The sequence below is a fragment of the Meleagris gallopavo genome, chromosome 17 (assembly GCF_000146605.3).
Source record: "Meleagris gallopavo isolate NT-WF06-2002-E0010 breed Aviagen turkey brand Nicholas breeding stock chromosome 17, Turkey_5.1, whole genome shotgun sequence".
In the NCBI taxonomy this organism is placed as follows: Eukaryota; Metazoa; Chordata; class Aves; order Galliformes; family Phasianidae; genus Meleagris; species Meleagris gallopavo.
Genome location: NC_015027.2, coordinates 4509671 through 4524442, shown reverse-complemented (window position 1 = coordinate 4524442; position 14772 = coordinate 4509671). Strand labels below are relative to the sequence as shown.

Sequence of the window (14772 nt, the reverse complement as noted above, 5' to 3'; positions counted from 1 at the left end):
GGTTTGGGTATAGTTAAACCAGAATTAATTCTCTCTTGTGCAGATACCTTATGAGTAATTCAGTATGCCATAATGAAGCTCATACACGAGAGCTTTTAGATTGAATGTTTCTGATATGGTGGATGTTCTGCGTTTTAGCTTCGTTTTTTTGAAGCAGGATCACTTATTTTGACTTGCTGTCCTTAGGGGTAGCAGGGTGAGATCAAGAAAAGTGTCTATTAACCTACAGAACATAGTGCTCTGAAAATAGCTGACTTCAGCAGGAAATGCCTCTTAGAGAGGTTTTTCCATGCTCCCGTTTCAATTCTTTTGTGCCACATAATTGGCACAGCAGACGGATTTTTGTAAATTACATAATTAGAGAAATATCAAGCCCACATACTGTATAGTTTGTTGTGAGGAGTGCTGGCTGAGGCAACTTCTGTACATAGAAGGTCCCTCAAAACTCCTCATGCTGCTTTGTAATGAAGACTGAGTTTTCCCAGGGCTTTTAAGCTTCGTTTAGTTTGATGTTACAGTCCGACTATTCTGCTTCTGAAGTCACTTCTAACTCTGCTCTTAGTAAGAGTAGTGCTGAATTTTAGACTTGCTACTACAGACATTGATGGTCTCAAATGTGGAAGACTGTTTTGGTATCTAAAGCTAACAGTATTGATTTTGTCTTAGAATTCTACATCTTTAAAGACCTGTAAGTATTCCAGTTGTGTGCACTTTCTCAACACCTATTTTTATGGGGAGAACTGTTCATCCTCTGAGTATGGTTGCCTCCTCCTTGGTTGCCAGTGAGAAGAAGGAATAGAAGCTATGTATTGAGTGGAAGCTGGTTCAAGCTAATGAAAACAAACAAGAAAAGATTTCCAAGTGGTCTTGAATATCGAAGTCAGTGCAGTAGGGCCTGTTTGTTTTCTCATTCATGGATTTTTTTTTTAATGAGCTTGAAGAACCTACTGATATGGAACTACTGGAAGAAAAGCTATGCCCTAAGGAACTTCTCTGCGTGAAAGGTCTACATGTTTAAAGAGTTGCACACACAAAGCAGGAAAAGAAATCTCTGTTATGAGAAATCACAACAGTGATAATACTGACTGTTATTCTGTGCTGCATAATGTGGATTAGAAACATTTGACAAACGTGGCAGTCTGATGTCCTGGAGTTCTTACAGACTTGTTCTGTTTTAGGTGGGACAGATATAATTTCATGTTTCATGGGTCAGAATGTTACGATTCCAGTTTACAAAGGAGAAATTCAGGCCAGAAATCTTGGAATGGCTGTGGAAGCATGGAATGATGAAGGTACCTATTATCAAAATGTTATTGCACTTACAAAACAGAGCAGTTATGATGTTAAGTGTGTCAGTCATCAGATGGCTAACAGTCAGCTGTGAGTAGTGATTTCACTATAGAAACATGTTCCAAAAACCTTATTCTGGAACTGTCTGATCTGGAGTGTGAAGCACTACAATGAAAATAAATACATAAAAAAACCCAACACCATCCTGCTTTTCCATTGCCTTGAGAAAGCACACTGGGCCAAGTTCTAGCCTCTGTGTGTGTGTGTGCTAATCAGCTGTGTTGTCTGTCCTTACCCTGTGGTATAAGTGTCCTTAACTTACTGAAGTTAAGGTAGGGATGAGTTCATGAATTAAATAAACTGTAAGATCATCAGTCATCCCTTGCCTCATATCTGCATCAACATTTGTTATTTACATGCAAGATGCTTTTTGCTTTGCTATTCTGTTGTTTACTGAAGGGAAATGCAGAAAATAACTTTTTCTTTGTAAACAGGAAAACCAGTTTGGGGTGAGAGTGGAGAGCTGGTTTGTACTAAGCCCATTCCCTGTCAGCCTACACACTTCTGGAATGATGAGAATGGAAGCAAATACAGGAAGGCTTATTTTTCAAAATTCCCAGGTATGTGATGGAGGGGGTTGGATATTGCTCTAGCTGGCCAAGTGTAAAGATTGTACTGCTGCTATTGGGAAGGTACAGGTTTGTTCCTGTCCAGTGATAGGCAGGTGCAGCTCTAAAATGAGACTGTGAGGATGAGAAGTCCAAGGCATATCTGATAATTCTCACTCCTTATTTTTTGTTGTTTTAAATATGGATACAAATCACTTTAATAAGAATGTCTGGAAAGCTGCAATCCTATTTTGCTCCTGCTCTCATTAGGCAGATATGTGGCTACAACAGCTTGGTAATCTGCAATGCAGACATAAACTGCTTGACATGAGTGTGAAGCAAAAGTGCTCAATAGGTCAGAGAGCAATCCTCCATTAATGAGTTCTACAGCACCTCTGCCAGGCTGCTCCTGCCTGGCAGGAGTGGATCCTAGGGGATAAGTGCTAGCCTGCTGCTTCCATTGCATGAGGCTTAGGTATGCACTGCCTCAGATGTGCACGTTCTGCATTCATACAGACTTTCAGTGCTGCTAAGAGTAAGAGGAAATGATGCTGACAGCCAGAGGCTTTCATCCTAATCATTGTGAGATCTCTGCTCATCCAGCTTTTGCATATGCAGAGTGGTGATGCTGTACTCACTGCTGCCCACCGGACAGGGGCTCATAGGAGCAAGTCCTTGAGCCTTTCTTTCTGGAGAGGAAAGGCTTTCTATAAACAGCAGTGTAGAAACACAAGAAAAATTAGGATGTGCACAGGAGATGATTATATAGGAAGATTGAGGGAATATGGAAGCTGGTCAGCATGAGTGTGACAATAAGAAGTAGAAAAACACAGAGTTGTTGGGCTGAAATAATGATGGTTCAGAGATTTGTGTGAAACTCCTTTCCTGGTGTTCCTTGTAAATAGGCTTGCAGTTGTAACAGCAACGATGGCAAATTGTGTTATGTGCATGTATGTAATTGAGGCTTGTTTTTTTGATAGGAAAAATTTAATAGAGCTGGCTTGTATTTCTGCTTGTGACAGTCTGCTGTCGTGGTCTCAGTCTTAAAAAATAATACGAGAATTATTCCTGTTCTGAAGAGTCAAATCTGATACTATGTTATCAAGAGTATTAAGCACGTAAACTCCTTAGTGAACTGCTGAGACCTATTGTGCAAACCCAGAGAGCTTCTTGCACAGAAGTGTACGCTGTAAAAGAAGTGGGTCAAGAAAGACCAGTGGGAATACTGTTACCTTTATGAAAGATTCTTTGCTTCCTTAAAATGTGGCGTTCAGAGCAGAGTTTTGTCAGTTTTCTAGAGGATGCTACGTAGCCTGCAAACAAGCAATCATAAAATAACCTCGGGTTTGATCAGAATGTGTGAGCTGCTTTTGTGTGTGCCAGCTCACTGTGATAACTGCAGAGATGATCCACGTTGCGTTGAAGTACTGCTGCATTTGCTGTGGGTGGCTCTGAAGTCCATCTGATGCAGTAGGATTCTTGCTGTACAATAGAAGATGCACGAGTTGTTACACAAATTTATTTTGTAAGTGGAAGAATGAGAAATCAGCTGCTAAAAGCATTGTCATTCTCTCACAGGTGTTTGGGCCCATGGTGATTATTGCAAAATTAATCCCAAGACAGGAGGAATTGTCATGCTTGGGCGCAGGTACAGTATGATGGTGAAAGTGTTTTCCATAAGCAGGCCTTAAAATTTGCAAACTTACCCTTATTACAGAAAGGCAGCCACTGAGTTGTTAGAGATCGTAGAAAAATAGGAGGTCACAAATGGGGGTAAATTTTATGCTTGCATTTGCATACTAGTGTTGAAAATAAAGGTGAGTGACTGTGTTGGAGCTGTCTGGCACTGTCACAAACAGGTCTACTCACAGGCATAAGGTGTGAGGCTGCTGTGTGTGAAACACGAGTTTCATCAGTTGCTGAGAAGTAATGGCACACAACTGCAGTGCAGTGAAGTACCAGAAAGTCTTTTTCCTGTTTTGTCAGTGTGTACCTCTAAGCTAAGAAGAGAGAGAACTAGCCTGCATTTGGGCTACTGTGAGGAGGAGGGGGGGAAATGGGAATGAATAATGCTGGATTTCTCTGTACAATTTTGTTGTAATGAGCAAAAGGCCTTTTTCACAGCACTGAGTTATTTTAAAATTCTGTTTCTTATGTGGCTGTCTGCATATTCACTGCATGGAATGTGGAGAAACTTGGTTAACTGCATCATTTTTTTCTTTTGATCAAGCTGTAATTACATTTTAATGCCTCTTTGTTTTGTGTGTGACTTTCAGTGATGGTACATTAAATCCAAATGGAGTAAGATTCGGAAGTTCTGAAATCTATAATATAGGTATGAAATCAACTTTTCACATCCTTTAACTACAACCTTGCTGCTGTAAATCTGAGATATGAGTGCTATAGAGGTGTCTGGAAAGACTGAGTGATAAAACTTGCTCTTTTTCAAATGGAAAATGGTATATATTAACATGAACAATAAAAGTCTGTCCTGTAGACTTGAAATTGGTTGCCTTCCTAAAGTATCTAGAGCACTGGAGATGACTTGTTGAGACGTTCTCTGTAAGATGTTGCTTTCATATAACAACATCTTACGGGTATTTCGATCAAATTTAAAGAGTACTTCTGAAGCTATTCTTTCTTTTTCCCTTAGCCAAGCTCTTGACACTATTTTGTTCTATCTCATCGTTCCTAATAAGTACTTGAGCTTCTGTTACAATAACTGATTGAAAAGAAGGATTGCAGGTGAAGCCAAAAGTGCAAAGGATGGGGAGGCTAGGTTGCACTGCTAAAGCCTGATCAATTTAAATAGTGTTCTGCTGGGAATGGTGTCTTCCCAGTGCTGTGTGAGGTTTGGAGGATCAAGTTCCCTTAGCTGCAGAAGAGCTGTGTGGGTGTTTGTGGCAGCTGCCCTGGGTCATGCTCCATTTCAGCACTGCAGTGCTTTAATTGTGTGCTTCTTGTTCTTCTTGTGTTGGAAGGCTTACCCTGGCACAACCGACGTCTGGTTCTGCCTCCCCAAAATAGGGAACAGGGTTCTGTAGTATAAATAGCAGTTTTAGCAGGATTGGTTTGAATCCTTAGAATTTGAATCTAGTGCAGTCTCCACGAGACTGTCAAGATGCAAACTGCTTCGTATCTCAAACGTCTGCCTGTGAAGGGCGGCGTAGCTGCGTGCCACGGTGTGAATCTTCCCTTGGGCACCTGTTGCCACACCTTGTTCTTACGTGATCAGGCATGTTAGATCTCTGTCTAAGCAGCAACTGGAGATTGGGAGAAAAACTAAAGACAATAGTTTTGTGTAAAAACAAAAAAAAACCGTCATCAGTTCCATTTTTGTTGTCCTGACTACATGCAAGTGGCCCTTAAAACTTCAGCTGGGCAGGAGTTAGAATCTCACAGCTCCTGGAGGCAAGGCTTGCAGAATGACCTAGCCAGGAAGTCTGCTTTCCCTTTGTACATCCCATGTCTTTTGCAATTACAGAAATCGTGTGTTCAGAATAAAACAAAACGCCTATTAAAAATGACTTTTCTTTGATTTCCAGTTGAAGCCTTTGAGGAGGTTTCTGATAGCCTCTGTGTCCCTCAGTACAACAAAGATGGGGAGGAAAGGGTGATACTCTTCTTGAAGATGGCTTCAAACCATGCGTTCAGCGAGGATCTGGTGAAAAGGATTCGAGATGCAATCCGTGTAGCACTTTCTGCCAGGCATGTTCCAAGCCTCATTCTAGAAACCAAAGGCATTCCGGTATGTCATGAAAAATGCTGCCTACTTTTTTTCTTTGTCACCTTGAATAGTAATTAAGGAGCAGTTGTCATTGCTCTTCAAGCCCACATGCATGGAAATTTTAGCATCTCAAAAGTGTATTCGAGCTTTATAAATAGTTTGTCTATGTTGCCTAGCAACATCATTTCATCTCCTTTTCAGCTAAGTGTGTTTTTGTTTTTTTTTTTAACAATACCTAAAAATGCCCATTCTCAGCTTATAAATATACGAGCTGCTTTTTCTCAGTAATATATACTTGAAGTCTTTAAAGGAAAATATTAGGAAAGTAATTTAACTTAAGCTTTTCACGCTATCCATAAGCTTGGTTTGTTTCTGTTTTCCAGTTTCAAATGACATCCTTATGAAAGCTGAGAACACTGAGCAAATTTATAAAATCATTTTGCAAACCGTTCCACTTGTACATCTGTTTAGCCATTTAAAATGTAGCTTTATCACTGTCTTCCCAGTAGCAATAACTAAAAATCTTTCTGCTTGTGAAAGGGAGAGAGGAGAAATGTACAGCTAAAGGTGCTGCATGCTCAGTCTTCTGGAATTGTGAACTGTAGTACTCTACCCTACTCCTCCTTGCTGTATGAACTCTTATTTGGGAACCCATCTCTTACCTAGTCCTCTCTGATACTACAGCCTCCTCAACAGCTCGGTGGACAGCTTATTGCAGGATGGGGATGCAGGCTGTGCTTGTCTTGAGGCCACATGCAATAGGTTTGAGGCTTCAGACCAATCATTTTGTGCTCTGGTACCTCATCTACTGCCAGTGAGGTTTCTATGTAGAAACATTCCAGGGCATAGGACTGCCAACTTCATAATACACAGTGATCTGGATCTGATCTGTTGAGTTATTTCTGTATCAAGTTGCTCTTCTCCAATAGTATTAGCTTTAAAATGTTGTCATAGCATGAACATAAAAGCCCCTGCGCCTGACAAATGGTGAAGGTTAGATTTTCTAGGCTGTGGTTTAGCTTCTGCGTGAAGTGTTGAACTTGTAAGCTGCATAAATCACTTGGATGTACAGCATAAAGTTGATGGTAGTGAAGTGTTTATGATGGTCTGTCCCTCAGGAAAGCCTGCTTAGATCATTAATTAGTTCACACTTTGACTGAATTTAAAATGGAGTGAATTTTAATTACATTTCAGGTAAATATTCCAGTGGTAAAGCGATCAAAGCTGTCTCCTGTCTTTCTTTGAAGGTTTTGCTTGGAAAGGAAACCTCTTTCTATTTTCTGCTACTTATAGAACTGTATTTTCTGATGGGGGGATAAAAACCTGTCTAATCCTGACTTTACACTGCCATTGCCTACTGGTGGAAATAGTACAGCTGTGCTTCAGTAACGCAAAGCATTGTTTTTCATGAGATCTCCAGGTGTTCAAAAACATTGTGGGCTCTTTGTGCAAATCTTCATAGTCCCATCCTGACCTGATAAACACTGATCAAATGTAGCAGAAAAGGGAAGGTGTGAGGCTGCACTATGGCTGGGTTCTTAGGTAGGTGTTCTTATTAATCTTTCCATGAAGCTTCTGCATGAAAAGTGTAATTCTGTCATTGCTGGCTTTGTTTTTCAGTACACGATAAATGGGAAGAAAGTGGAAGTGGCTGTGAAGCAAATAATTGCGGGAAAAGAAGTAGAGCAGCGGGGAGCTTTCTCAAACCCAGAGACTTTGGACCTCTACCAAAATATTCCTGAGCTTCAGAATTTCTGAAGCCACGTGTTCATGGTTGTTTTTTTTTTTCTTTTTTTTTTTTGCATCTGTCTTTGTTCTGTGTTTGTTTTGTATATACCAATACTGTATGTAAAGAAAAAGCTCTATTTAATACCAGTGGTTCTTTTAAAAGAAAAAGAAATATCTCGTAAAGTGCATTATGAAAGGCTTGGGTAAAGCTTAGCTCCCTTTTATTGCTTCAATATGCCATACATCCTGGAGTTTTTTCCAGCCTGGAAGGAGGAACCTGCCTGTTCTGATTTTTATATATATGATGAATGCGTTGTTTCTGGTTAGATTCCCATCAGATGGGAGCACCATTAGTAGATGTTACAGTTGATAATAGAATATTACTTTCATAAAACGTTCACGTTTTAAAAAAAGGAAACTGGATTTCTAACGTTTTTCTTTTTCAATTTATGCATTTTAGAGCCACCTGCAAGGAAGGTGCAGCAGTTGTAACTACTTGTCTGTGAAACACAGAAGCATCCTATGCATGCATTTCCATGTTTTTATGAAGCCAAATCATAATGCACTAAGTCTATCCGACTTGACTCAGAATAATTCCAGGCCCAAAACAGCTGATGGTACTTCTGAAGGGAACTGCTGCTCCGTTTTGGGATGGAACCCTCCTGTTGTTTTAAGCTCTTCATTCATAGACTTCAGGGGATTCCAAAGGTGGAGGAGCAATCACTGCTGTACTCCTGGCGTAGCTCTGGGTTCTGTCCGTGGAATTGACTGTAATTACTCTGAGTTTAACATTACTGTAGTTGGAGGCAGCGTTTGCCTCCTTGTTTTGAAGTTCTTTACTGGCAACAGTGCACCGTTATGTTAGCTGAAGGATTCCAGTGTGTTTGTTTATTAAAAGCTGATGATTTTGTAACAGTTTTTTTTATACTAAATGTCACCGTGCAAATGAAAGGCTAAAATGTTTTCTAGCTCTGTACCCTTCCAGTTCATAAAGGGAAAAATACCATAGTGAGCAAACTAAAACAGTAAAATGGAAGCACTAAAACGTTGTTTTCTTTTCCCACAAGGAAAATTGAATGGCAGCAGTTGTACCGAACCTCTGGCAGTCAGCATCTCCTGCACTATTTGAGTTTTGTGGGTTAAGTATTTACTGCATTAAAATAATGGATGTCCTTACAATTGTGTTGAATGCATTCAACAGTAATAGAGTTAATTAAAATAAATTGATTCTTTATATATATATATAATATATATATTTGTTTACACTTTCACTCAGCTATTGTCTTAATTTTCTTTAGATTGGTTGTCATGGAACCATTTGTAACTTAATTTCTGCTGATGATTTTAATGGGTTTTTAAGCCAAGTCTATCCCCACAGCAAAATGTTTGTTCTCTGAAAGTTTTATCCTGTTTCTTTCTGGTGCAGAGCCCAGGGCAAGCAAGCATAGGTGCTGGCTGTGTATGCATGGCTGGAAGGTCACAGGTAAACAGGAGAAGAAAATGTGCTGCACATGTGCCTGGTGGCAGTATGGGAAGGAGCTGCAGGCTGCAATATGTTCATGCTGCTAACAGGGGGAAGGGCATGCTCTGTTGTTTAGGGCAGAATCAAGGAGTTGGTGGTGGCGATGCTCTGCTGCAGATAGTCAATGTGAATTGTAGTTTCCCGTGACAAATCTCAGCCAGCTCTGAGCTGAATGTTGCTGCAGAGCTCATGGAGTGTGGCTGTTCATTCACAAAGGGTGAAAGTGCCCCTCTGTGACAATCCAAAGAACGCAGTTGTCGTGGGCAGCAGCTCCACACCCACTGTGGGGCTCAGAAATGCCTCATTAGCAAATGAGTCTTTAAATGAGTTGGTTTCCATTTGACTTTTTGAACTGTACCAAGTTGGACAGTATAGATGCTGGCGTGATAAATGCTAGCACATAAATACCAAGCACCCATTAGGAAAGTATAAAAATGAGCTATCCAGCTGCCAATAACCTATGATTAAAAGTATTTTTAAATTCCTTTCCCCTCTGGCGTGCTATATATAAATTTTACATTAACTGTGACTTTGTATTCATTAAAACTTCATTATATTGTTCTTTAATTCATGCAAAATGTCTGTTTACAAAGCCCACAGACCCTTATTAATAAGTAATTTGGGGATATTTCATTAATTAAAGATAGTTTAGAAGCACAGATATGCTAAAAACATATACAATGCCTACAGGCTGGTTTTTTTTAATCCTATATCATACTGGAAAAATTATAGGAAGCTTTAACAGATCTAATTTGATCTCCTGCAAATGTCAGACTGTTCAAAGGTGTTCCCAGAGTGTATTAACAGGGGAAAAAAGTGTGTGTGTATGTACAAGTCTGCGTGCTGGAAATGACCTGCTAGCTGTAAAGCCGTGATAGGTGATACAAATTCTGTGCTCTGCAGACAGTGACCTCTGAGTGCCTCACCTGGTTTTAAAGAACTGAGTTTCAGAAGTGCTGGGGACACAGCTGATGGAGATGAGGGGAGAAGGAGGGGTGAGTTGTTCCTTGAGGGAGGTGGAGGCAGAGCTGGCTGTTGTTCAGGCTTCCTGAGGCCAGCTCCTCCTGTCCTCCAAACAACCAATGTACACCAAAGGTAAGCAAAGAGAAATGCAAGTGACCTATTTCTTTGGGTACTGCAACACAGCTCTGTCCAGATGGGGGTAGTTCAGAATGCCTGGAAAGGTGGGGGCAGCTCACCAGCTGGCAATAAGGAGCAGAGAAGGTAGCTTTCCTGCTGCCCATCTACAGCTATAAGCTAGCTGTGCTCTCTTCAGAGCCTGGACCTAAGGAAATAGTGATCAAACATAAGGAAATAGGGGGCAAATGCTGTTTCAAGAGGATTCTTGTGAGCTCAGGTCTTCTGTCCCAAGATCTGCTGCCTTTGGGCTGTCACTGTGTAACCAGCGGCACCCGGTTGTGTGTGCTGCCTATTCCCAATCTGGGGTTTGCAGTGCTTTGCTTGGAAAGTACAGATATTTGTGGCACGTGTGGGATGCAGAGAGCTCACTCTACAGATTACTGTAAGCCTCTGGCTTAAGTGTTCAACAGGGGGAACTTCAGAGCAGCAGCACCACAGCTGGGGGCTTTTCTCAGGCGGTCTTCTGCAAATCTGAAAGCACCTCCATAGGACTGTATGGCCCCATCCATCTGTCCTTGACTCACAGTCTTATTGCTGCCCTCTTATAAATGTGCTGTTGTCAGCTCCTCTCAAAACGGGTACTTTCCCTCTCACTGCCTTCTGATTTCAGTTAATTTCCATGGTTAGCAGTGGTTCCAAAGAAAATGAGCAGGCACACAACTGCCCAAACAGGATGGAGCTGATAGAAGTTACGTGCAAAAAGAGAAATTGGTTGTGTGAATTACAAATTCAGTGATTTTAAAAACAAAGGTAACTGCCTGATAGAGTCCACCTTCCCTGGGGCTGTTGATGTCTTTCGTTCAGTGCGTGCGTAGTGAGAAGGATGCTGTTGGCAAGGCAGAGCAGTCAGTCACACAGGCAAATGAGCATTAAGGTAATATTAAAATGCATTAGTGGAGTGTAACAGCTTCATCCTGAGATGGAGCTGCAGGGCTTGGGGGTTTGTAGGGTCACCAGAAAGAAGCTAAATGCTGTCCTGTGTTGCAGCAGAAATGCACAAGCTTGGTGCAGCGTGGCCAAGCTGCTGAGAGCACAGCTCCTTTGAAGGGCTGATCTGCATGGGCTGCGTGCAAAGCAGGAGCGAATTGGTGTGCAGAGGAGTGGGAAACAGCTCCTGAAATGCTGTTAGTGGGTCTGAGGGCATCTCGAGCAACTTGAGCTGCAGAACTGTGTAGGGTGCCCCCAGTACTCACACTGCAGCCTCAGCTGTCCATGCAGTTCTCCTCATGGTTCTGTGGGTCGGAGGAATCCTTCTCGGCCACAGAGTTTGGGGACAGAGCAGTGTGTGGGGGAGGGAATCCTCAGTGTGCAATTGGTGAGCCCTTGTTGTTCTGTAGCATGTTAGCAAAGAATTAATTGGGCCTCCTACTTTATAATTACAAGACCTTAATTCTTGTCCTAACGCTTTTGACGAGTGCTTTTGCAGAGTTCAAGAGGATTACCAGCGTTCTGCCTGAGGTTCTGGCTGACACAATGACGACCCATAGAAAAAAAAACGTGCTCAGGATTGTTGATTATGATAGCATATTAAAGAAGACACAGAGGTTCACACTGCTGAGGAATCTGCTCTCCAGAGTTCCCTTTGTCAGTGCCATTCCCTTTCCTGCAGCAGAAGTGGTCGGTGCAGGCCAACATTCCCACCCGACTGTGGGGTTGAGCCTCTTCAGCTGCTGTTAGCTACAAAAAGGTAACACTGAACTGAAATAACCTGCCTGCAGGAAGGGAGCTGAGCTGAGCTGAGCAGGTCCGGCTCTGTGCCTCCATGGGCCTGGCTGTGCCGGCCTGGCTGTGCGGCTGCTGTACTCACCTGAGGGTTTTAATCGGCCTGGTTCTTATGTATAATGAAATACGCCAGATACACGACACTTCATGAATTAATGCAGGAGTGTAAAGCGTGGAGAGAGGTTCTCCTACAGGGTTTGTTCTTTAATGCAAATGCCAAGCGAGGCTGTAAATGGCCCCGGTTATCCCGCATCGCAGGGCCTGTTTCATGCTTTGCTTTAGGGTTTATTCCTGTTTGCTGAGCCGTGCTGCTGTAGGGGGACAGGGAACCGAGGAAGAAGAAGCCCAGAGCAGCACGAGGAGGCTGCTGTGTGCTGGGATCGCTGTTCCAGCTGTGCTCGGCGCTGCCCCGTTGGATTCCTGTGCGATCACTCTCCCATCTCCCACTCCTTCTGTTCCTCCTGGTTTGTCTCCCTGACTCCTCGCTGGCAATGCAGTTCTGCATTGGAGCGATGCATCGTTCTGTTAGGATGCAGCTCCTGCAGCACAAGAGCCCTGCTCTAACGGGGCTGAGATGTGCATGGCCGTGCGAGGAGCTCGGCACAGCACCCGGCTCTCAGCTGCCTCTCTAATAGGCTCAGCCCTCAATTTAGGGTCGCTAAATGCCATGTGCATACTTGAAGGGCATGAATGTAATTAATATTACGCTGCATTGATGTGATTTGGGAGCAGTGACACACCACCATCTCCAGGCCTGGGAAGGAGCATTTGGCATCAGTGCCTGACTCCTCCCGAACATTCATTACGCCTTAAACATTCTCACACTGAGTTTTTCCAATGGTCTAATTATAAACTTCATTATAATTGTTCATTAGTTTTATTTTGTTCAATTAGCTTAACAAGTTGCCAAATGAAATACAAGGCTGGCAATTAGCTTGATCTGATTGTAATGAGCCACTCAAATTGGGTCAGCAAATATGTGCATTTATGGCACTTTTTCTTTTTTTCCATTGGTGAACAATAACATAAATATTCAGAGCATCTCCTCCTCTAAGGAGTGGAAATTTCCCCACTCATTTGTTAAAGTAGAGGTGAAAATCAATAGTTTTGTGCCTGGGGGCCCCTGTCCCGCGGAGCAGGATGTGAGGCTGAGCTGTGAGCAGCGGGGTCCCTTTGCCCTCAGGTCTCCTCATCTCTGCATCCCAACAAACGCTGTGTTCAGACACCTTGCAGGCATCGTTCAACCAGCAGCCCCAGCAGTGCTGTGCCCTGAGTTCTCCCTCAGCTCCCGGAGAAGGAAGGAGGAAAGATCGGGGTGAGCTCTCCTCCCCCGGAGCTCCCATAGGAGTGGGGCTGTGCTCGGAGCCATCAGCCCTTCCCTGCCGGACCCGGGGGCTGTGCTGTCCTTTCAGTCCCGATCAGCCGGGGCACTTTGCACGCAGAGGGGAGGGGAGCACTTTGTGCTGTCTGAAAGACAAATCTCCCGGTGTGGCTGCAGCGGGATGCGCTGCTCTCACAGCCTCTCTGCTCCTAATTCACTTTGCTCGCTTTCTATTAGCTTCATTCCTGCTGGGCTCAGATCAGGCAGGGACAGCTGTAAACAGGGCCATCGCAAGCTGCTAAAATTGCAAAAGGGCCGTGCCACACATGGGTTTGCATTCGATTTGAGCAGTTACAGCTGTAATCTCCATTAATTTTTTGCAGTGCTCCTGGTGGCAGGAGTCTCTCCTTTTCATTAGAGAGGCAGACCAGAATTTCTGAGGATGGGGGTGCGAAGTGCTGCCTGCCTGGGCTTGTGCTGAGAAGATCCCTTTTCTGTATCAGTGGCAGCCTGGCCTGGAACGTCTCCCTGCTCTCCCTTGGGGCTCTGTGCTGCTCGTGCCCTCCCACCCACCTGCTGGCACTGAGCAGCAAGGTGACAGCACAGCATGCTTCTGATGCAAAGGTGATTCTTAATATGGATGGAGCCCTGTGAAAAAGAACAGCTGGATCCGATCGAGGTGCTGATTAAACCCATATCTGCTCCACCTGCTGTGGAGCCAGAGAAGCACAGAGCCCCTCGCTGAGCATCTGTGCTTCTTTGCCACTGAGGAGCAGGAGCTGGGTTGCCCCAGCCTTGGGCAGAAAGCAGGGAGAGCTCACAGCACAAACTGTGTGTGAACCCCACGAGCCCAGGCTCACCTGAATGAAGGGCTGCGTGTTCTGGTTGGTTCAAGGGCATCAGAAATGTGGTGCGAGATCGCTCCCCCTTGTTTTGACAAAGCTAAGAGATAAAATCAGGCTCCTCGTAATTATGCAAATAACAGCATCTCTGTGGCATACGACTGATTCTTCTGTACACAATTATTTCCTTAAAAGTGGGTTTTACGACCAGCTATTAGGGCAAATAAAGAAGGGATAACCCAAGGATGCTTTATGATCTGAATGTTGAAGAGGCCTCCCTCCCAGCCGCCGTCGCTCTGTTTGGGTGCAGCAGTAAAATACGAGGCTGCAATTTGGTACCACGTTCATAGGAGCGGCGACGATTGCAAAGCAGAGGACAGCAAATGCAACAGAAAACCCAACTCGGGGACCTGTTTGCAAAGCTGGGGAGGATCCCAGAGGGACGCTTTCTTTGGTTATTCTCCTGTTTTACCCTGCTGGATTGATCGCAATCGCAGCAACGGCTTCCCAAAGGGCTGCGCTGGCTGTCACCGCCACCTGGTTTCCAGCAGCTGCCATTCAAGGGCAGAGGTCTGGAGCTGCGCCCCGCAGCGCTGCTCTGCGCCGCCCTTTGCTGACCGCCGCCTGCGTTCCTCCGCACGGCCCTCCGCAAATCCCTTCGCAAAGCGCCTCGCGAGGCTCTGCGAGCGGCGCCTTCTTTCGCAGCGCCTTTTTTTTGCACGGCTCTTTGCAAACCGCTGCGCGCGCCGCCTTGCAAACTCCCGCGCGCGCCGTTTCGCAGGGCTGTTCGCAAACCCCATCGCACCGCTCTTTGCAGAACGCTTCGCCCTCAGCTCGGCACACCCCTTCGCGCCCCTCCCGGCCCGCCGGCC

General features: G+C 44.2%; 2 protein-coding genes across 2 annotated transcripts in view; both read left to right on the top strand.

Moving 5' to 3' along the window:
* The window catches only part of AACS (acetoacetyl-CoA synthetase), a 41007-nt gene extending 32383 nt beyond the window's left edge, over positions 1-8624 (top strand). The window contains exons 14-19 of the mRNA XM_010720233.3: positions 1179-1292; positions 1785-1910; positions 3477-3546; positions 4175-4233; positions 5444-5646; positions 7246-8624. Of these exons, the coding sequence (XP_010718535.1) occupies positions 1179-1292; positions 1785-1910; positions 3477-3546; positions 4175-4233; positions 5444-5646; positions 7246-7383 (710 nt within the window). The 3' untranslated portion in view covers positions 7384-8624. The remainder of the gene's footprint in view (positions 1-1178; positions 1293-1784; positions 1911-3476; positions 3547-4174; positions 4234-5443; positions 5647-7245) is intronic.
* Positions 8625-8818: 194 nt separating this feature from the next.
* The window catches only part of LOC100549998 (transmembrane protein 132B), a 183575-nt gene continuing 177621 nt past the window's right edge, over positions 8819-14772 (top strand). Inside the window, 5 exon segments of the mRNA XM_031555897.1 lie at positions 8819-8836; positions 9844-9888; positions 9890-9970; positions 10626-10712; positions 10714-10765. Of these exon segments, the coding sequence (XP_031411757.1) occupies positions 8819-8836; positions 9844-9888; positions 9890-9970; positions 10626-10712; positions 10714-10765 (283 nt within the window).